General features: G+C 46.9%; 1 protein-coding gene across 1 annotated transcript in view; it reads left to right on the top strand.

Moving 5' to 3' along the window:
• Positions 1–61: 61 nt before the first annotated feature.
• Positions 62–22,395, top strand: part of XRRA1 (X-ray radiation resistance associated 1) — a 44,847-nt gene continuing 22,513 nt past the window's right edge. Inside the window, exons 1-7 of the mRNA XM_073548523.1 lie at positions 62–145; positions 242–322; positions 458–627; positions 703–774; positions 9,200–9,272; positions 16,546–16,643; positions 17,146–17,279. Coding sequence (XP_073404624.1) covers positions 253–322; positions 458–627; positions 703–774; positions 9,200–9,272; positions 16,546–16,643; positions 17,146–17,279 — 617 coding nt within the window. The 5' untranslated portion in view covers positions 62–145; positions 242–252. The remainder of the gene's footprint in view (positions 146–241; positions 323–457; positions 628–702; positions 775–9,199; positions 9,273–16,545; positions 16,644–17,145; positions 17,280–22,395) is intronic.

Below are 22,395 nucleotides of genomic sequence, written 5' to 3'. Positions count from 1 at the left end.
GCCGTAAAGCGGGGAGGGTGTCGGGAGTTGTAGTTCCGGGAATTATTGGTAACTTGAGAGCGTCTCTTGTTGCTAGGAGACAAGGACACTGGGCTCCATGGTCCCCGGGAGCGGTGAGGGGAGGTCGGACATATCGGCTGCACAGGTAGCGGAGGATCGGCCCTGTATACACCTATATCCTGGCTGCACACAGACATTTCTTTATTTGTTGTTGTTTTCTTTGTCTCCTCTTTGGTCTCAGGGCTGCCCAGGATGGACGCCGCTCCTCTCTGCGTCTCCGGTAACTTCCCGGCCAGGAGCCTCATCCGAGCCAGTAATGGAGGTAAATCCGCGGCCGTCCGGAAAGTTCAGAAAAGTTTTTTACACCGTTTATGGTGTCCGGCCACCAGCGCTCGCCTGTGACGGTGCTACCGCCTCCATCCACCGCTGCCGTCTGACACTGTGCTGCTGTCCGCAGGGGCCGGTCAGTGGCGGGCTGCTCGGAGGAGTGTCCCCGACAGGAGCTTTAGGACGGTGGTGACCTCAGCGACCTCCCGGGAAAGAGAAGTAACGCCTCAGCGAACCCGGAGCTGCCGATCCCACAAGATGGAGGACAGAGCAGGGGGAGTGCTGGACGCGTCTCATCTGGTGAGGAGCTCACGTCACCTCCACCATTACTGTGCTGCTCCCGCTCATCTTCCGCTTCTTATATACTGTCTGCAGATGGCGAGCCATCACGTCCGGACACCGACCGATCTGTGCGCGGCTGACGTCAGCGACCGAGGACTCCGCTCAGTAAGAAGCGTCATGACTTATGTTACTCCAGAGCTGCACTCACTATGTACATACATTACATTACTAATCCTGAGTTACATCCTGTATTATACTCCAGAGCTGCACTCACTATTCTGCTGGTGCAGTCACTGTGTACATACATTACATTACTAATCCTGAGTTACATCCTGTATTATACTCCAGAGCTGCACTCACTATTCTGCTGGTGCAGTCACTGTGTACATACATTACATTACTGATCCTGAGTTACATCCTGTATTATACTCCAGAGCTGCACTCACTATTCTGCTGGTGCAGTCACTGTGTACATACATTACATTACTAATCCTGAGTTACATCCTGTATTATACTCCAGAGCTGCACTCACTATTCTGCTGGTGCAGTCACTGTGTACATACATTACATTACTGATCCCGAGTTACATCCTGTATTATACTCCAGAGCTGCACTCACTATTCTGCTGGTGCAGTCACTGTGTACATACATTACATTACTGATCCTGAGTTACATCCTGTATTATACCCCAGAGCTGCACTCACTATTCTGCTGGTGCAGTCACTGTGTACATACATTACATTACTGATCCTGAGTTACATCCTGTATTATACTCCAGAGCTGCACTCACTATTCTGCTGGTGCAGTCACTGTGTACATACATTACATTACTGATCCTGAGTTACATCCTGTATTATACTCCAGAGCTGCACTCACTATTCTGCTGGTGCAGTTACTGTGTACATACATTACATTACTAATCCTGAGTTACATCCTGTATTATACTCCAGAGCTGCACTCACTATTCTGCTGGTGCAGTCACTGTGTACATACATTACATTACTGATCCCGAGTTACATCCTGTATTATACTCCAGAGCTGCACTCACTATTCTGCTGGTGCAGTTACTGTGTACATACATTACATTACTAATCCTGAGTTACATCCTGTATTATACTCCAGAGCTGCACTCACTATTCTGCTGGTGCAGTCACTGTGTACATACATTACATTACTGATCCCGAGTTACATCCTGTATTATACCCCAGAGCTGCACTCACTATTCTGCTGGTGCAGTCACTGGGTACATACATTACATTACTGATCCTGAGTTACATCCTGTATTATACTCCAGAGCTGCACTCACTATTCTGCTGGTGCAGTCACTATGTACATACAATACATTACTGATCCTGAGTTACATCCTGTATTATACCCCAGAGCTGCACTCACTATTCTGCTGGTGCAGTCACTGTGTACATACATTACTGATCCTGAGTTACATCCTGTATTATGCTCCAGAGCTGCACTCACTATTCTGCTGGTGCAGTCACTGTGTACATACATTACATTACTGATCCTGAGTTACATCCTGTATTATACCCCAGAGCTGCACTCACTATTCTGCTGGTGCAGTCACTGTGTACATACATTACATTACTGATCCTGAGTTACATCCTGTATTATACTCTAGAGCTGCACTCACTATTCTGCTGGTGCAGTCACTGTGTACATACATTACTGATCCTGAGTTACATCCTGTATTATACTCCAGAGCTGCACTCACTATTCTGCTGGTGCAGTCACTGTGTACATACATTACATTACTGATCCTGAGTTACATCCTGTATTATACTCCAGAGCTGCACTCACTATTCTGCTGGTGCAGTCACTGTGTACATACATTACATTACTGATCCTGAGTTACATCCTGTATTATACCCCAGAGCTGCACTCACTATTCTGCTGGTGCAGTCACTGTGTACACACATTACATTACTGATCCTGAATTACATCCTGTATTATACCCCAGAGCTGCACTCACTATTCTTCTGGTGCAGTCATTGTGTACACACATTACATTACTGATCCTGAGTTACATCCTGTATTATACTCCAGAGCTGCACTCACTATTCTGCTGGTGCAGTCACTGTGTACATACATTACATTACTGATCCTGAGTTACCTCCTGTATTATACCCCAGAGCTGCACTCACTATTCTGCTGGTGCAATTACTGTCTACATACATTACATTACTGATCCTGAGTTACATCCTGTATTACACCCCAGAGCTGCACTCACTATTCTGCTGGTGCAGTCACTGTGTACATACATTACATTACTGGTCCTGAGTTACATCCTGTATTATACCCCAGAGCTGCACTCACTATTCTGCTGGTGCAGTCACGGTGTACATACATTACATTACTGATCCTGAGTTACATCCTGTATTATACTCCAGAGCTGCACTCACTATTCTGCTGGTGCAGTCACTGTGTACATACATTACATTACTAATCCTGAGTTACATCCTGTATTATACTCCAGAGCTGCACTCACTATTCTGCTGGTGCAGTCACTATGTACATACATTACATTACTAATCCTGAGTTACATCCTGTATTATACTCCAGAGCTGCACTCACTATTCTGCTGGTGCAGTCACTGTGTACATACATTACATTACTGATCCTGAGTTACATCCTGTATTATACTCCAGAGCTGCACTCACTATTCTGCTGGTGCAGTCACTGTGTACATACATTACATTACTAATCCTGAGTTACATCCTGTATTATACTCCAGAGCTGCACTCACTATTCTGCTGGTGCAGTCACTGTGTACATACATTACATTACTGATCCCGAGTTACATCCTGTATTATACTCCAGAGCTGCACTCACTATTCTGCTGGTGCAGTCACTGTGTACATACATTACATTACTGATCCTGAGTTACATCCTGTATTATACCCCAGAGCTGCACTCACTATTCTGCTGGTGCAGTCACTGTGTACATACATTACATTACTGATCCTGAGTTACATCCTGTATTATACTCCAGAGCTGCACTCACTATTCTGCTGGTGCAGTCACTGTGTACATACATTACATTACTGATCCTGAGTTACATCCTGTATTATACTCCAGAGCTGCACTCACTATTCTGCTGGTGCAGTTACTGTGTACATACATTACATTACTAATCCTGAGTTACATCCTGTATTATACTCCAGAGCTGCACTCACTATTCTGCTGGTGCAGTCACTGTGTACATACATTACATTACTGATCCCGAGTTACATCCTGTATTATACTCCAGAGCTGCACTCACTATTCTGCTGGTGCAGTTACTGTGTACATACATTACATTACTAATCCTGAGTTACATCCTGTATTATACTCCAGAGCTGCACTCACTATTCTGCTGGTGCAGTCACTGTGTACATACATTACATTACTGATCCCGAGTTACATCCTGTATTATACCCCAGAGCTGCACTCACTATTCTGCTGGTGCAGTCACTGGGTACATACATTACATTACTGATCCTGAGTTACATCCTGTATTATACTCCAGAGCTGCACTCACTATTCTGCTGGTGCAGTCACTATGTACATACAATACATTACTGATCCTGAGTTACATCCTGTATTATACCCCAGAGCTGCACTCACTATTCTGCTGGTGCAGTCACTGTGTACATACATTACTGATCCTGAGTTACATCCTGTATTATGCTCCAGAGCTGCACTCACTATTCTGCTGGTGCAGTCACTGTGTACATACATTACATTACTGATCCTGAGTTACATCCTGTATTATACCCCAGAGCTGCACTCACTATTCTGCTGGTGCAGTCACTGTGTACATACATTACATTACTGATCCTGAGTTACATCCTGTATTATACTCTAGAGCTGCACTCACTATTCTGCTGGTGCAGTCACTGTGTACATACATTACTGATCCTGAGTTACATCCTGTATTATACTCCAGAGCTGCACTCACTATTCTGCTGGTGCAGTCACTGTGTACATACATTACATTACTGATCCTGAGTTACATCCTGTATTATACTCCAGAGCTGCACTCACTATTCTGCTGGTGCAGTCACTGTGTACATACATTACATTACTGATCCTGAGTTACATCCTGTATTATACCCCAGAGCTGCACTCACTATTCTGCTGGTGCAGTCACTGTGTACACACATTACATTACTGATCCTGAATTACATCCTGTATTATACCCCAGAGCTGCACTCACTATTCTTCTGGTGCAGTCATTGTGTACACACATTACATTACTGATCCTGAGTTACATCCTGTATTATACTCCAGAGCTGCACTCACTATTCTGCTGGTGCAGTCACTGTGTACATACATTACATTACTGATCCTGAGTTACATCCTGTATTATACTCCAGAGCTGCACTCACTATTCTGCTGGTGCAGTCACTGTGTACATACATTACATTACTGATCCTGAGTTACATCCTGTATTATACCCCAGAGCTGCACTCACTATTCTGCTGGTTCAGTCACTGTGTACATACATTACATTACTGATCCTGAGTTACATCCTGTATTATACTCCAGAGCTGCACTCACTATTCTGCTGGTGCAGTCACTGTGTACATACATTACATTACTGATCCTGAGTTACATCCTGTATTATACCCCAGAGCTGCACTCACTATTCTGCTGGTTCAGTCACTGTGTACATACATTACATTACTGATCCTGAGTTACATCCTGTATTATACTCCAGAGCTGCACTCACTATTCTGCTGGTGCAGTTACTGTGTACATACATTACTGATCCTGAGTTACATCCTGTATTATACTCCAGAGCTGCACTCACTATTCTTCTGGTGCAGTCACTGTGTACATACATTACATTACTGACCCTGAGTTACATACTGTATTATAACCCAGAGCTGCACTCACTATTCTGCTGGTGCAGTCACTGTGTACATACATTACATTACTGATCCTGAGTTACATCCTATATTATACTCCAGAGCTGCACTCACTATTCTGCTTTTGCAGTCACTGTGTACATACATTATATTACTGATCCTGAGTTACATCCTGTATTATACCCCAGAGCTGCACTCACTATTCTGCTGGTGCAGTCACTGTGTACATACATTACATTACTGATCCTGAGTTACATCCTGTATTATACTCCAGAGCTGCACTCACTATTCTGCTGGTGCAGTCACTGTGTACATACATTACATTACTGATCCTGAGTTACATCCTGTATTATACCCCAGAGCTGCACTCACTATTCTGCTGGTGCAGTCACTGTGTACACACATTACATTACTGATCCTGAATTACATCCTGTATTATACCCCAGAGCTGCACTCACTATTCTTCTGGTGCAGTCATTGTGTACACACATTACATTACTGATCCTGAGTTACATCCTGTATTATACTCCAGAGCTGCACTCACTATTCTGCTGGTGCAGTCACTGTGTACATACATTACATTACTGATCCTGAGTTACATCCTGTATTATACTCCAGAGCTGCACTCACTATTCTGCTGGTGCAGTCACTGTGTACATACATTACATTACTGATCCTGAGTTACATCCTGTATTATACCCCAGAGCTGCACTCACTATTCTGCTGGTTCAGTCACTGTGTACATACATTACATTACTGATCCTGAGTTACATCCTGTATTATACTCCAGAGCTGCACTCACTATTCTGCTGGTGCAGTTACTGTGTACATACATTACTGATCCTGAGTTACATCCTGTATTATACTCCAGAGCTGCACTCACTATTCTTCTGGTGCAGTCACTGTGTACATACATTACATTACTGACCCTGAGTTACATACTGTATTATAACCCAGAGCTGCACTCACTATTCTGCTGGTGCAGTCACTGTGTACATACATTACATTACTGATCCTGAGTTACATCCTATATTATACTCCAGAGCTGCACTCACTATTCTGCTTTTGCAGTCACTGTGTACATACATTATATTACTGATCCTGAGTTACATCCTGTATTATACCCCAGAGCTGCACTCACTATTCTGCTGGTGCAGTCACTGTGTACATACATTACATTACTGATCCTGAATTACATCCTGTATTATACCCCAGAGCTGCACTCACTATTCTTCTGGTGCAGTCACTGTGTACATTACATTACTGATTCTGAGTTACATCCTATATTATACTCCAGAGCTGCACTCACTATTCTTCTGGTGCAGTCACTGTGTACATACATTACTGATCCTAAGTTACCTCCTGTATTATACTCCAGAGCTGCACTCACTATTCTGCTGGTGCAGTCACTGTGTACATACAATACATTACTGATCCTGAGTTACATCCTGTATTATATTCCAGAGCTGCACTCACTATTCTGCTGGTGCAGTCACTGTGTACATACAATACATTACTGATCCTGAGTTACCTCCTGTATTATACCCAGGAGCTGCACTCACTATTCTGCTGGTGCAGTCACTGTGTACATACATTACTGATCCTGAGTTACCTCCTGTATTATACTCCAGAGCTGCACTCACTATTCTGCTGGTGCAGTCACTGTGTACATTCATTACATTACTGATCCTGATTACACCCTGTATTATACTCCAGAGCTGCACTCACTCTTCTGCTGGTGCAGTCACTGTGTACATACATTACATTACTGATCCTGAGTTATATCCTGTATTATACTCCAGAGCTGCACTCACTATTCTGCTGGTGCAGTCACTGTGTGCATACATTACATTACTGATCCTGAATTACATCCTGTATTATACTCCAGAGCTGCACTCACTATTCTGCTGGTGCAGTCACTGTGTGCATACATTACATTACTGATCCTGAGTTACATCCTGTATTATACCCCAGAGCTGCATTCACTATTCTTCTGGTGCAGTCACTGTGTACATTACATTACTGATTCTGAGTTACATCCTATATTATACTCCAGAGCTGCACTCACTATTCTTCTGGTGCAGTCACTGTGTACATACATTACTGATCCTGAGTTACCTCCTGTATTATACTCCAGAGCTGCACTCACTATTCTGCTGGTGCAGTCACTGTGTACATACAATACATTACTGATCCTGAGTTACATCCTGTATTATACTCCAGAGCTGCACTCACTATTCTGCTGGTGCAGTCACTGTGTACATACATTACATTACTGATCCTGAGTTACATCCTGTATTATACCCCAGAGCTGCGCTCACTATTCTGCTGGTGCAGTCACTGTGTACATACATTACATTACTGATCCTGAGTTACATCCTGTATTATACCCCAGAGCTGCACTCACTATTCTTCTGGTGCAGTCACTGTGTACATTACATTACTGATTCTGAGTTACATCCTATATTATACTCCAGAGCTGCACTCACTATTCTTCTGGTGCAGTCACTGTGTACATACATTACTGATCCTGAGTTACCTCCTGTATTATACTCCAGAGCTGCACTCACTATTCTGCTGGTGCAGTCACTGTGTAAATACAATACATTACTGATCCTGAGTTACATCCTGTATTATACTCCAGAGCTGCACTCACTATTCTGCTGGTGCAGTCACTGTGTACATACATTACATTACTGATCCTGAGTTACCTCCTGTATTATACCCAGGAGCTGCACTCACTATTCTGCTGGTGCAGTCACTGTGTACATACATTACTGATCCTGAGTTACCTCCTGTATTATACTCCAGAGCTGCACTCACTATTCTGCTGGTGCAGTCACTGTGTACATACATTACATTACTGATCCTGAGTTACATCCTGTATTATACCCCAGAGCTGCGCTCACTATTCTGCTGGTGCAGTCACTGTGTACATACATTACATTACTGATCCTGAGTTATATCCTGTATTATACTCCAGAGCTGCACTCACTATTCTGCTGGTGCAGTCACTGTGTACATACATTACATTACTGATCCTGAGTTATATCCTGTATTATACCCCAGAGCTGCACTCACTATTCTGCTGGTGCAGTCACTGTGTACATACATTACATTACTGATCCTGAGTTACATCCTGTATTATACTCCAGAGCTGCACTCACTATTCTGCTGGTGCAGTCACTGTGTACATACATTACATTACTGATCCTGAGTTATATCCTGTATTATACCCCAGAGCTGCACTCACTATTCTGCTGGTGCAGTCACTGTGTACATACATTACATTACTGATCCTGAGTTACATCCTGTATTATACTCCAGAGCTGCACTCACTATTCTGCTGGTGCAGTCACTGTGTACATACATTACATTACTGATACTGAGTTACATCCTGTATTATACCCCAGAGCTGCACTCACTATTCTGCTGGTGCAGTCACTGTGTGCATACATTACATTACTGATCCTGTTACCTCCTGTATTGTATTTTAGCAGATTGGTGAGTTCTGCTCTGGAGCGTTTTGCAGTCTGCTTTGGTTCTCCGGGTGCCTTGTGCTGTATAATCAGGACTCGTGCTGCCGGGATCCTGGCGGCCTGTGTGCAGTGATGTAGTACTGATCGCGCCGTGCACTTCTCTTGCTCGGTTCCGCCTGCGCTGAGCGGTGACTGATCGTCGGTGGTGTTGCCTGCGCGGAGCCTCACTCTCTGTCTTTCCTGCAGGCGCGGTGGGAGGAGTGGGATCAGTTTTCGTGTCTCGCATACATGAATGCATCAGAGAATATGCTGCCTCTCGGTAAGTGACTGCGGCCCCCTCACAGCTTCCCTCAGTGCCCCCCTGGAGTGTCCGGAGGGCCGCGGTCCGGATAGAGCAAGACTGCCGCAGATTCTGCCCCTGCTCCTAGGCCGTCCGGGAGCCGTTCCTCCCCCGGGGCTCGTGTCATCTGCGTCTCCTGTTTCCGTTTTGTCAGTATTTGCGCCAGATCCATAGAAGATTTTCCTTTTGGCCTTTGGATTCTTCTCCACTTTTTGCTCCAGTCGCCAATTGCAACTTTTCAAAAAGTCAGAACCCTGTGACGCCATTCTCCCACCGTCCCCCCACGCGGCGATTTAATGGGCACCTAAAGTTTTAGCGCAACATTTGCAAACCTTTTAGCGGAACGGGAAACTGTTTACTGTTTCATGAGATTTTTTTTATTTATTTTTCCAAAAAGAAAACAAAAAAAAAACAAAAAAATTTTTTTTTTAACAGCAATAACAATCTGTGCGTGCCGGTCCTCACTGCTGTCTCTCGAGTAAATCTTCTATTTTACTATACTTAAGGGCGGTTTCACACGTCCAGATATTTCCGGTATCGGAGATATCCGTGTCCATGTGTCCTTCGTGTAGGAACCGTGTGCCGCATCAGGACCACACGAGCTGCTGCCGGGGATGAAGCGGCTCCTGTAACCCGCAGCACGGTCCACAAAACGTGCACACGGAGAGCAGTGCACATCGTCCTCTGTATGCACGGACGTCCGCCGGGGAAGAAGCGGCTACTGTAACCCGCAGCACGGTCCACAAAACGTGCACACGGAGAGCAGTGCACATCGTCCTCTGTGTGACGGACGTCCGCCGGGGAAGAAGCGGCTACTGTACCCCGCAGCAAGGTCCACAAAACGTGCACACGGAGAGCAGTGCACATCGTCCTCTGTGTGCACGGACGTCCGCCGGGGAAGAAGCAGCTACTGTAACCCGCAGCACGGTCCACAAAACGTGCACACGGAGAGCAGTGCACATCGTCCTCTGTGTGCACGGACGTCCGCCGGGGAAGAAGCGGCTACTGTAACACGCAGCACGGTCCACAAAACGTGCACACGGAGAGCAGTGCACATCGTCCTCTGTGTGCACGGACGTCCGCCGGGGAAGAAGCGGCTACTGTACCCCGCAGCACGGTCCACAAAACGTGCACACGGAGAGCAGTGCACATCGTCCTCTGTGTGCACGGACGTCCGCCGGGGAAGAAGCGGCTACTGTAACCCGCAGCACGGTCCACAAAACGTGCACACGGAGAGCAGTGCACATCGTCCTCTGTGTGCACGGAGGTCCGCCGGGGAAGAAGCGGCTACTGTAACCCGCAGCACGGTCCACAAAACGTGCACACGGAGAGCAGTGCACATCGTCCTCTGTGTGCACGGACGTCCGCCGGGGAAGAAGCGGCTACTGTACCCCGCAGCACGGTCCACAAAACGTGCACACGGAGAGCAGTGCACATCGTCCTCTGTGTGCACGGACGGCCGCCGGGGAAGAAGTGACTACTGTAACCCGCAGCACGGTCCACAAAACGTGCACACGGAGAGCAGTGCACATCGTCCTCTGTGTGCACGGACGGCCGCCGGGGAAGAAGCGGCTACTGTAACCCGCAGCACGGTCCACAAAACGTGCACACGGAGAGCAGTGCACATCGTCCTCTGTATGCACGGACGTCCGCCGGGGAAGAAGCGGCTACTGTAACCCGCAGCACGGTCCACAAAACGTGCACACGGAGAGCAGTGCACATCGTCCTCTGTGTGACGGACGTCCGCCGGGGAAGAAGCGGCTACTGTACCCCGCAGCACGGTCCACAAAACGTGCACACGGAGAGCAGTGCACATCGTCCTCTGTGTGCACGGACGGCCGCCGGGGAAGAAGCGGCTACTGTAACCCGCAGCACGGTCCACAAAACGTGCACACGGAGAGCAGTGCACATCGTCCTCTGTGTGCACGGACGTCCGCCGGGGAAGAAGCGGCTACTGTAACCCGCAGCACGGTCCACAAAACGTGCACACGGAGTGCAGTGCACATCGTCCTCTGTGTGACGGACGTCCGCCGGGGAAGAAGCGGCTACTGTACCCCGTAGCACGGTCCACAAAACGTGCACACGGAGAGCAGTGCACATCGTCCTCTGTGTGCACGGACGGCCGCCGGGGAAGAAGTGACTACTGTAACCCGCAGCACGGTCCACAAAACGTGCACACGGAGAGCAGTGCACATCGTCCTCTGTGTGCACGGACGTCCGCCGGGGAAGAAGCAGCTACTGTAACCCGCAGCACGGTCCACAAAACGTGCACACGGAGAGCAGTGCACATCGTCCTCTGTGTGCACGGACGGCCGCCGGGGAAGAAGCAGCTACTGTAACCCGCAGCACGGTCCACAAAACGTGCCCACGGAGAGCAGTGCACATCGTCCTCTGTGTGCACGGACGGCCGCCAGGGAAGAAGCGGCTACTGTAACCCGCAGCACGGTCCACAAAACGTGCACACGGAGAGCAGTGCACATCGTCCTCCTAGTGCACGGACGGCCGCCAGGGAAGAAGCAGCTACTGTTCCCCAGCGGCTGGTGCTGAAGCCGGCTGTCATTCGAGCAGAGGAGGGCGATGAGCGCTATACAGTCATGGCCAAAAGTTTTGAGAATGACACAAATATTAATTTTTACAAAGTCTACTGCTTCATTTTTTCTAATGGCAATTTGCATATACTCCAGAATGTTATAAAGAGTGATCAGCTTAACAGCAATTACTTGCAAAGTCAGTATTTGCCTAGAAAATGAACTTTATCCCCCAAAACACATTTCAACATCATTGCAGCCCTGCCTTAAAAGGACCAGCTAACATCGTTTCAGTGATTGCTCCATTAACACAGGTGTGGGTGTTGATGAGGACAGGGCTGGAGATCAATCTGTCATGATTAAGTAAGAATGACACCACTGGACACTTTAAAAGGAGGCTGGTACTTGGCATCATTGTTTCTCTTCTGTTAACCATGGTTATCTCTAAAGAAACATGTGCAGTCATCATTGCGCTGCACAAAAATGGCCTAACAGGGAAGAGTATCGCAGCTAGAAAGATTGCACCTCAGTCAACAATCTATCGCATCATCAAGAACTTCAAGGAGAGAGGTTCCCTTGTTGCCAAAAAGGCTCCAGGGCGCCCAAGAAAGACCAGCAAGCGCCAGGACCGTCTCTTAAAAGTGTTTCAGCTGCGGGATCGGGCTACCAGCAGTGCAGAGCTTGCTCAGGAATGGCAGCAGGCAGGTGTGAGTGCATCTGCACGCACTGTGAGGCGTAGACTCTTGGAGCAAGGCCTGGTCTCAAGTAGGGCAGCAAAGAAGCCACTTCTCTCCAGGAAAAACATCATGGACAGACTGATATTCTGCAAGAGGTACAGGGAGTGGACTGCTGAGGACTGGGGTAAAGTCATTCTCTCTGATGAATCCCCTTTTCGATTGTTTGGGACATCTGGAAAACGGCTTATTCGGAGAAGACCAGGTGAGCGCTACCACCAGTCTTGTCTCATGCCAACTGTCAAGCATCCTGAAACCATTCATGTGTGGGGTGGCTTCTCAGCCAAGGGAATGGGCTCTCTCTCAGTCTTGCCTAAAAACACAGCCATGAATAAAGAATGGTACCAGAATGTCCTCCAAGAGCAACTTCTCCCAACCGTCCAAGAGCAGTTTGGCGATCAACAATGCCTTTTTCAACATGATGGAGCACCTTGCCATAAAGCAAAGGTGATAACTAAATGGCTCAGGGAACAAAACATAGAGATTTTGGGACCATGGCCTGGAAACTCCCCAGATCTTAATCCCATTGAGAACTTGTGGTCAATCATCAAGAGACGGGTGGACAAACAAAAACCTTCAAATTCAGACAAAATAAAAGCATTGATTTTGCAAGAATGGACTGCTATCAGTCAGGATTTGATCCAGAAGTTGATTGAGAGCATGCCAGGGAGAATTGCAGAGGTCCTGAAGAAGAAGGGTCAACACTGCAAATATTGACTTGCTGCATTAACTCATTCTGACTGTCAATATAACCTTTTGTTACTCATAATATGATTGCAATTATATTTCTGTATGTGATAAAAACATCTGACAAACACACATAAAAACCAGAGGCCAGCAGATCATGTGAAAATATAATATTTGCGTCATTCTCAAAACTTTTGGCCATGACTGTATTAAAGCCCGAACGACAGCAGGTGTCGGATGATGGAGGTAACAGTCCCCAACCCCCCCCCCACTGCTGTCTTTCGGGCTTTAATATAGCACTCATCATTCTCTTCTGCTCAAATGACAGCCGGCTTCAGCACCAGCCGCCGGGGAACAGCGCTAACAGTAGCCGCTTCTTCCCCCGGCGGCCGACCGTGCATACGGAGGACGATGTGCACTGCTCTCCGTGTGCACGTTTTGCGGACCGTGCTGCGGGTAAAAATGGACATGTCAGCGTGTTTTGCCCAGGTACACACGGTCCGTGAAAACATGCTGACATGTACATAGACCCATTCATGTGTCAGTGTCTCCAGTACGTGAGAAAACTGTCAGCACACGTACCGGAGAGGCTGACGTGTGAAACCGGCCTAAGACATATTAGTTATTGTAATGGGAGAGACGGGCGGGGGAAGGGCGAGGAGGGGGGTTAGAAGGGTAAAGGAGGGGGGGTATCCAAGTCTAGGATAAATACAGGAGTAAACAAACAAAAAAAACACAATAACAATATCTATCCGTGTAAACAGTTATAAACAAACCTGTCATTAAAGAAGATACGATGCTCCCAGCGTTCTATCCACCAGTGATACACAATATAGTTACGTTCCTAATAATTCTACATTTCATAAAACAAATTCTCATTTTCCGAGCCGACATTTCCTTTGCAAATGCTAATTCTCCCGTTGCCCATGAGGGATCCTCATCAGCTGCCCGAGGACGCCTCGCACTGATTTTCTTTTTTTTTCTCTTTTTCCCTTTCTCTTTCCTTCTCCAGGTGAATGATGTTGTGAATTCTTTATTCCAGGGGCCCAATTTCATGACTATTTGGGAAATCTCTTGCGTCTTATGGCGTGATTAAACGTGTGCGCATGGTGTGCGGCTCTTCTTTCTATTTTCAGAGGGTCCATGGGAGGCAATGAAATGATTTGTTCCCATTGTTAGATGTGAGACTAGACAGATATTTCCTTTCGGGACATCATTCACCCCTATGGCTAGGATTGTTGGAGAGAGTCTCCCATCATTGGCTGTGATCTGTTGTAGCCGTCATTCCACTTTATCATTTTTTTCTTTTATCTATAACTTTTCTTAGCGATTTCGTAGATCAAAAAGTTTCACCTTCCAAAAAACACGGAAAAAAAGTGGAACGTGAAGCTTTTTGATCTAGAGATTGCTAAGTAAAGGTATAGATAAAATGTTAAAAAATATATATATACTTAGCACAAAATTCAGGCCCTGCGAGCGCCGCGTCCGACAGTTTGGAGCAAAAAACATTAACGTAAACAAAAAAAAAAAGTGGCGCATCAAATGGCGCAAAAGTTTCTGGTGTAGAAAAAAAAAATCACTCAGGGGGAAAATTGCACAAAAATGTTGAAACTTTCTAAGAAATCACAATTGGTGAATTGGTCCCTAACGTCTGGAAACCATCCGGGGCCGACGACGGCAGAGAGAGAAAAGAAAAACGGGGGAAACAAGCAGAAAATAGGCACAGCGTTAAAGAAGAATATGTCACATATCAAAACTGGCAAAAAACACTAAAAACGAGGCAAACATGACAATAAATGGCGCTCATAGACTCCCAGCTACTCGTAGTGTCCTCCACAAGGCGAACCCATAAGACACACGTGACCCTGGATACAGCGCCTCCAGTGGGGCGAATTTAAATAATAAACACGTGCAGCTGGATACACCGCCTCCAACTGGCCAATTTAGGTATTACACGTTATACATACAGTAGTCTGGAAACCCCGCCTCCAGTAAGGCGAATTTAAATAATAAAGGGGGAACCTGGGTAACATTAACAATGGCGGGCCCTGCAATAGGGACTAGGGAAGCAGAGACCTCCTGTACTCCCCTGAGCCAGTGTCCCTGCACTCCTAACGTTCCATATGCCGGTTCCGCACCGGGCGACGCACAGGAACCTAAAAACCCTTGCTCGCCCTGACCCTAAACCCTCACTAGGGAATTGGTCGGTGCGGAAACTAATCCCACCACTGCACTAAACACACATGAGGAAAGATGACAAAGCAGGGGAAACACCACTTAGCTTTGCTCTGTTGCGTACGCTCCTAGCAACAGAGCCCACCACCCTTGTGCATCTTCTCCACCCGGATCCATCACCATAACTGATCCTTCACCATAGTGCAGCCTTGGAGCAGAGTCCACCACCAATTGCAGAAGTCCAGTAACAGAGTCCCAAAGATGAGTTCAGCTCCTGCCCAAAAAGTCAAGCATGTTTGAGTCCAGCTCTCAGCAACCAAGTCCCGCATGCTGAGTGCAACTCTCTCCATAGTCGCCACTCCACCAAGCCATGCAAACACCTCCTGCTGACACCATAAACTGTGACTCCACCACGCCATGCCAGCCCTTCTTGCAGACCACATAGCTGCCACTCGTCCCCTCTGGCTGTGCTGCGCAGGACTTATGTTCAGCTCCTTCCTTCACCCAGGCTTCCTTGTGAATGACTAACACACAATCAATATCACCAACAGTGATTGAACACACCTGGCTCTCTTTTATAGAGCCTCACACCTGAATTATAATTAAGTGCACATTAAACCAAAGAAACTAAAGTGCACTACCGCTCACCACCACCGAGGCAACTTAGAATGAACGACACCACGTGTAATAATTCTAATGGCCACCGGGGGAAATCACATCACTTTGGCACCTAGCCAAAGGGAAAAAAGTTCACTTATCCATTTTATCTGTCAGATCCATGCTGGATCATGACATATTACCTTTTTTTGTGCTGATTTTACTTAAGTATTAATAGAGTGTAGATGGAAACCATCAGCAAGCAGTGTAGATGGAAACCATCAGCAAGCAGTGTAGATGGAAACCATCAGCAAGCAGTGTAGATGGAAGCCATCAGCAAGCAGTGTAGATGGAAGCCATCAGCAAGCAGTGTAGATGGAAACCATCAGCAAGCAGTGTAGATGGAAACCATCAGCAAGCAGTGTAGATGGAAACCATCATCAAGCTGCTGCAGACAGGTTTTGTTTAATATTCTTGTTGCTTTTCTGCTGGGATGGTGGTGCTTCTCTTGTGACTTTTACCTTTTCCCAGAGGCGTTCCGAACATTTCCTGCTCTCAGAGAACTGGATCTTTCCATGAATGGAATCCAGCGGATCACCGTCTTCCCTGGAGAGTTCCCGCAGCTCGAAGTGAGTCACATTCTTCTACTGATCTGTGTAGGGTAGGTACTCCAGCACTGCTTTTTCTGTCCCCCATGCTTTACCCTGAAGCACTGCCATATTAGCACATAGGCGTGATCAGTGACTGTGGCTCGGCTACTTTGACGGCTCCAGGCAGTTTTTCTATCCCTTTTCCATGCTTTACACTGCAGCTTTGCTTATTTATTTAAAGTCCTGTGCTTTCCAGGCAATTAAATTTGGTGGGAAAAATTGTTGTAATCTGACCCCCAATGTTTCTACAATAAAGTTTTTCATCCAGAGGCTCCTGATCATCCGGAAAATTCAAGAAAATTTAGATTAGCTGATTATCCAGAAAATGTACAAATCGTCCAGAATCACCTGATAATCCGGAATAATTAGGCATGATCCAGAATCATTTGATAATCCGGAATATCTAGGGGTGATCCAAACTCTCGCTATAATCTGCCGATGCAGTTGTGGCCACCGTTATCTGTCTGTGATTGTGTCCTAGGTCCTGGATCTCTCCTATAACAGTCTCTCACCCGGGGACGTACCACAGCTCGGGCTGCTCCCCCGCCTCAGAGTGCTCTGCCTGAGCGGAAACAGACTGACACACCTGCCGCCGGACCTGAGTACACCCCCAACGTAAGTCAGCGCTCACCCACGTAAGTCAGCGCTCCCCACGTAAGTCAGCGCTCCCCCGCGTAAGTCAGCCCTTCTGCCGGGATGTATCCTATCATCATATACACATTTTCTACAAAAATACGACAGCGCCCGATCACTGATCAGACCCTCAGTCACTGATCAGCCTCCCCGATCGCTGAAAAGCCCCCTGAGCACTGATCAGCCTCCCCGATCACTGAAAAGCCCCCTGAGCACTGATCAGCTCCCCTATCACTGATCAACCTCCCCGAGCACTGATCAGCCTCCCCGAGCACTGATCAGCCTCCCCGATCACTGATCAACCCACCGATCACTTCAGCCTCCCAATCACTGATCAACCCACTGATCACTGTTCAGCCTCCCCGATCACTGATCAGCCTCCCCGATCACTGATCAACCCGCCGATCACTGTTCAGCCTCCCAATCACTGATCAACCCACCGATCACTGTTCAGCCTCCCAATCACTGATCAGCCTCCCCGATCATTGATCAGCCCCCTGAGCACTGATCAGCCTCCCCGATCACAGATCAACCCCCTGAGCACTGATAAGCACCCTGAGCACTGATCAGCCTCCCGAGCACTGATCAGCCTCCCCAATCACTGATCAACCCACCGATCACTGTTCAGCCTCCCAATCACTGATCAATCACTGATCAGACCCTCAATCACTGATCAGCCTACCCAATCACTGATCAGCCCCCTGAGCACTGATCAGCCTCCCCGATCACTGATCATCCCCCTGAGCACTGATTAGCCCCTCGAGCACTGATCAGCCTCCCCTATCACTGATCATCCTCCCCGATCACTGATCAAAACCCGATCACTATTCAGCCTCCCAATCACTGATCAACTCCCGATCACTAATCAGACCCTCAATCACTGATCAGCCTCCCTGTTATGATGAGTCACCGAAGGAGGAAAAAACAAAATACCAGCTAAGTCCAGAAAAACCAGAGAGGTTGGCAGCTATCGGATTGCAGACCCCTGAACCTATCCACAACAACTAGCAGTAGCCGTGGGGGGTTCCTACGGTGCCCTAGACCCCTCGATCACAGCCGGAGAACTACATAGCCTAAAGACAGAAAGGGGAAAAACTAAACTGCCCCAGAGCAGACCCCAAAGCAATGGCAGCCCCCAGCATATAATGAGGGTGAAGCAAGAAGAAAACACTAACACAGATAGAAAGATAGGTTGAGCAAATGATGGGGCCCAAGCTAACTACATAGGACAGGATAGGAAAGCTGCTGTCTGCCATCCGCAAAAACCCTATCAAAATGAGCCAACCGACTGATTGGAAAAACAGGCCCTGAAGTCGCTAGGCTTCAAAAGACTATGTCAGCACTCAGGTATATTCTGAAGACAGAGCAAATGATCAACAGATCAGAGACAAAAATGGAATTCAGCTCACCCCTGGCCGGGGATGGCAGAACTCCCAAAAAACAAGGCAAAAAAAAACAAAACTGAAGAGTACAAAGCAGAGCAGAAAAACTTAGCTTTGAGATGCAGGAATCAGACTGGTCTCCAAGAATCCAGCAGGAAAATCACCAGCCAGGAAGAAGGGCGTCGGCAGCCTTATATCCAGTCCTCAATTCCAGCCACCCAGTCATCATCTAGCTGCCCAGGTGTTTGGTAATCAGCCTCACTACCTTCCTTCACCAGAGGAGGGAGTTCATCAGACCTCAATGGTGAAGGGAAAAATGAACTCACAACAGTACCTCCCCCTTGAGGAGGGGTCACCGAACCCTCATCCATGCCATCAGGGCGATCCGGGTGAGCCCGATGAAAGGCACGCACCAATCTTTCGGCATGAATATCAGAGGCAGAGACCCAGGAATTATCCTCCTGACCATAACCCTTCCACTTAACCAAATACTGGAGTCTCTGTCTAGCCAGACGGGAATCCAGTATCTTCTCTACCTCATATTCCATGTTACCTTCAACCAATATAGGGTCAGGAGGTGCCACCACAGGAACTACTGGTTTAACAAACCTCTTCAACAAGGACTTATGAAACACATTATGAATTTTAAATGTGACAGGAAGAGCCAACCGAAAAGAGACCGGATTAATAATCTCCAAAATCTTGTAAGGTCCAATAAATCAAGGCTTAAACTTAGGAGAAGCCACCTTCATAGCGATATTTTTTGATGACAACCAAACCATATCACCCACCTTAAACTGGGGACCAACGGTCCTACAACGGTTGGAAAACCGCTGGACCTTTTCCTGGGAGAGAGACAACTTATCCACTACTTGGTCCCAGATCTGGTGCATTCTCTCCACCACAGTGTCAACACCTGGGCAGGCAGAAGGCTCCACCTGCCCTGAAGAAAATCGAGGGTGGAAACCAAAGTTACAAAAAAAAGGTGACATCAAAGTGGCAGAACTAGCTCTATTATTTAAAGCAAATTCGGCCAAGGGCAAAAATGAAACCCAATCATCCTGATCGGCAGAAATAAAACATCTCAAATACGACTCCAAAGTCTGGTTTGTTCTCTCCGTCTGCCCATTGGTCTGAGGGTGAAACGCAGAGGAGAAGGACAACTGAATTCCCAGCTTGGAACAGGAACAGAAAGTCCTCCAAAATCTAGACACAAACTGAACTCCTCTGTCAGATACAATGTTCTCAGGAATCCCGTGCAAGCGAACCACCTGTTGCAAAAATAAGGGCACCATCTCAGAGGAAGATGGCAACTTAGGGAGTGGTACAAGATGGACCATCTTAGAGAACCTATCACAAATCACCCAAATAACAGTCATTCTCTGAGAGACAGGCATATCAGAGATAAAATCCATTGAAATATGGGTCCATGGCCTCCTGGGCACCGGCAAAGGCATCAACAAGCCACTAGAGCGAGAACAAGGTTTAGACCGGGAGCAAGTCCCACAGGACTGCACAAAATTCCTGACATCATGAGACAAGGCGGGCCACCAAAAAGACCGACTCACCAGATCTCTAGTACCAAAAATACCTGGATGACCAGCCAATGCAGAGCAATGAACTTCAGACATCACTTCCTTCTTCCACTGGTCAGGAACATACAACTTTCCACTGGGACAATGCTCAGGTTTGTCCTCCTGAAACTCTTCCAGAGCACGTCTCAAATCGGGCGGGATGGCAGAAAGACCTACCCCCTCGTCTAAAATGGTAGCAGGCTTAGTCACAACAGGAGAATCAGCATGTAAACTCCTAGAGAGGGCGTCTGCCTTGACATTCTTAGTGCCCGGAAGAAAAGAGACCACAAAATCAAAACGTGTGAAAAACAAGGCCCACCTAGCCTGTCTAGGATTCAAGCGCTTGGCCGACTCCAGGTAAATCAAATTCTTGTGGTCAGTAAGGACCACGACATGGTGTTTGGCTCCCTCCAACCAATGTCTCCACTCCTCAAATGCCCATTTCATGGCCAACAGTTCCCGATTCCCCACATCATAGTTACGTTCGGATGGGGAGAACTTTCGGGAAAAGAAAGCACAAGGATTCATTTTAGATGTCACAGGATCTTTTTGGGACAACACCGCTCCTGCACCAATCTCAGAAGCGTCCACCTCCACCTGAAACGGGAGTGAGACATCAGGTTGCCGCAAAACCGGAGCAGAAGTGAATCTTCGCTTCAGCTCCTGAAAGGAAGAAACAGCCTCTGGAGACCAATTCAGCACATCAGCACCCTTCTTAGTCAAATCCGTCAATGGCTTGGCAATACTAGAAAAATTAGCTATAAATTTCCGATAAAAATTAGCAAAACCCAAAAACTTCTGGAGGGCCTTCAAAGAAGTGGGCTGAACCCAATCATAAATGGCCTGTACCTTGGCCAGGTCCATTTCAATAGTTGACGGAGACAAAATAAATCCTAAAAATGAAATCCTCTGTACCCCAAAAAGGCATTTCGATCCCTTGACATACAGGGAATTCTCCCTCAAGATCCGGAACACAGTCCGAACATGTTCCACATGAGAGTCCCAATTCTTGGAGAAGCTCAAAATATCGTCCAGATAGATAATCAAAAATTTATCCTCAAAGTCTCGGAATATATCGTTCATGAAGCACTGGAAGACAGAAGGGGCATTAGTGAGCCCAAAAGGCATCACCAGGTACTCAAAATGTCCCTCCGGAGTATTAAACGCCGTCTTCCATTCATCCCCATGCTTAATGCGAATAAGATTATAAGCCCCCCTGAGGTCAAGCTTGGTAAACCAGCAAGCACCTTTAACTCTGGAGAATAGATCAGAAATCGGGTAACGGATACTGATATTTAACAGTAATTTTGTTGAGGGCACGATAATCAATACAAGGCACCTAAGGGTGAAGAGGATGGTCTAATATGACCCTTCTCCAACGACTCCTTAATATAGGATCACATAGCCTCATGTTCGGGTACAGATAAATTGAAGAGCCGACCCTTGGGAAATTTACACCCCGGGCTTAGTTCAATTGCACAGTCATAACTCCTATGAGGAGGCAGAGACGCAGACTCATTCTCACTAAATACATCATAAAAGTCCGCCAAATAGTCAGGAACATCATGAGACTGAGGAGAGGTGGAGAAAACAGGAGCATCACTAAGGGCACACCGACAACCCCAACTCACCACAGACACAGATTTCCAATCCAGAACTGGATTATGGATTTGTAACCAGGGAAACCCCAGAACAATGGTATCATGCAAATTATGCAACACAAAAAATCTGCAATTTTCCTGATGGTCTGGGGCGACCCGCATTACCACCTGGGTCCAAAACTGAGGTTTATTCTTTGCCAAAGGAGTAGCATCAATACCCCTCAAAGGGATAGACGTCTGCAGAGGTGTCATAGGAAATCCACAACGTTTAGCAAAATCCAAGTCCATCAGGTTCAGAGCTGCTCCCGAATCCACAAAAGCCTTGGCGGAAAATGTGGATAAGGAGCAGATCAGAGTAATTGCCAGAAGAAACTTAGGTTGAACACCACCCACAGAAAACGTGTGTGCACAACGTTTCTCTCGTTTAGGGCAGACAGAAATAATATGCGAGGCATCGCCACAAAAAAAACAGCTTATTACGCCTTCTGAACTCCTGACGTTGCTCCCTAGACAAAACTCTATCACATTGCATAGGTTCAGA

This window comes from Dendrobates tinctorius, unplaced genomic scaffold (assembly GCF_039654945.1).
Source record: "Dendrobates tinctorius isolate UK_male_01 unplaced genomic scaffold, ASM3965494v1 ptg000157l, whole genome shotgun sequence".
NCBI classification, from domain to species: domain Eukaryota; kingdom Metazoa; phylum Chordata; class Amphibia; order Anura; family Dendrobatidae; genus Dendrobates; species Dendrobates tinctorius.
This window is presented reverse-complemented; position numbering and strand designations above follow the sequence as displayed.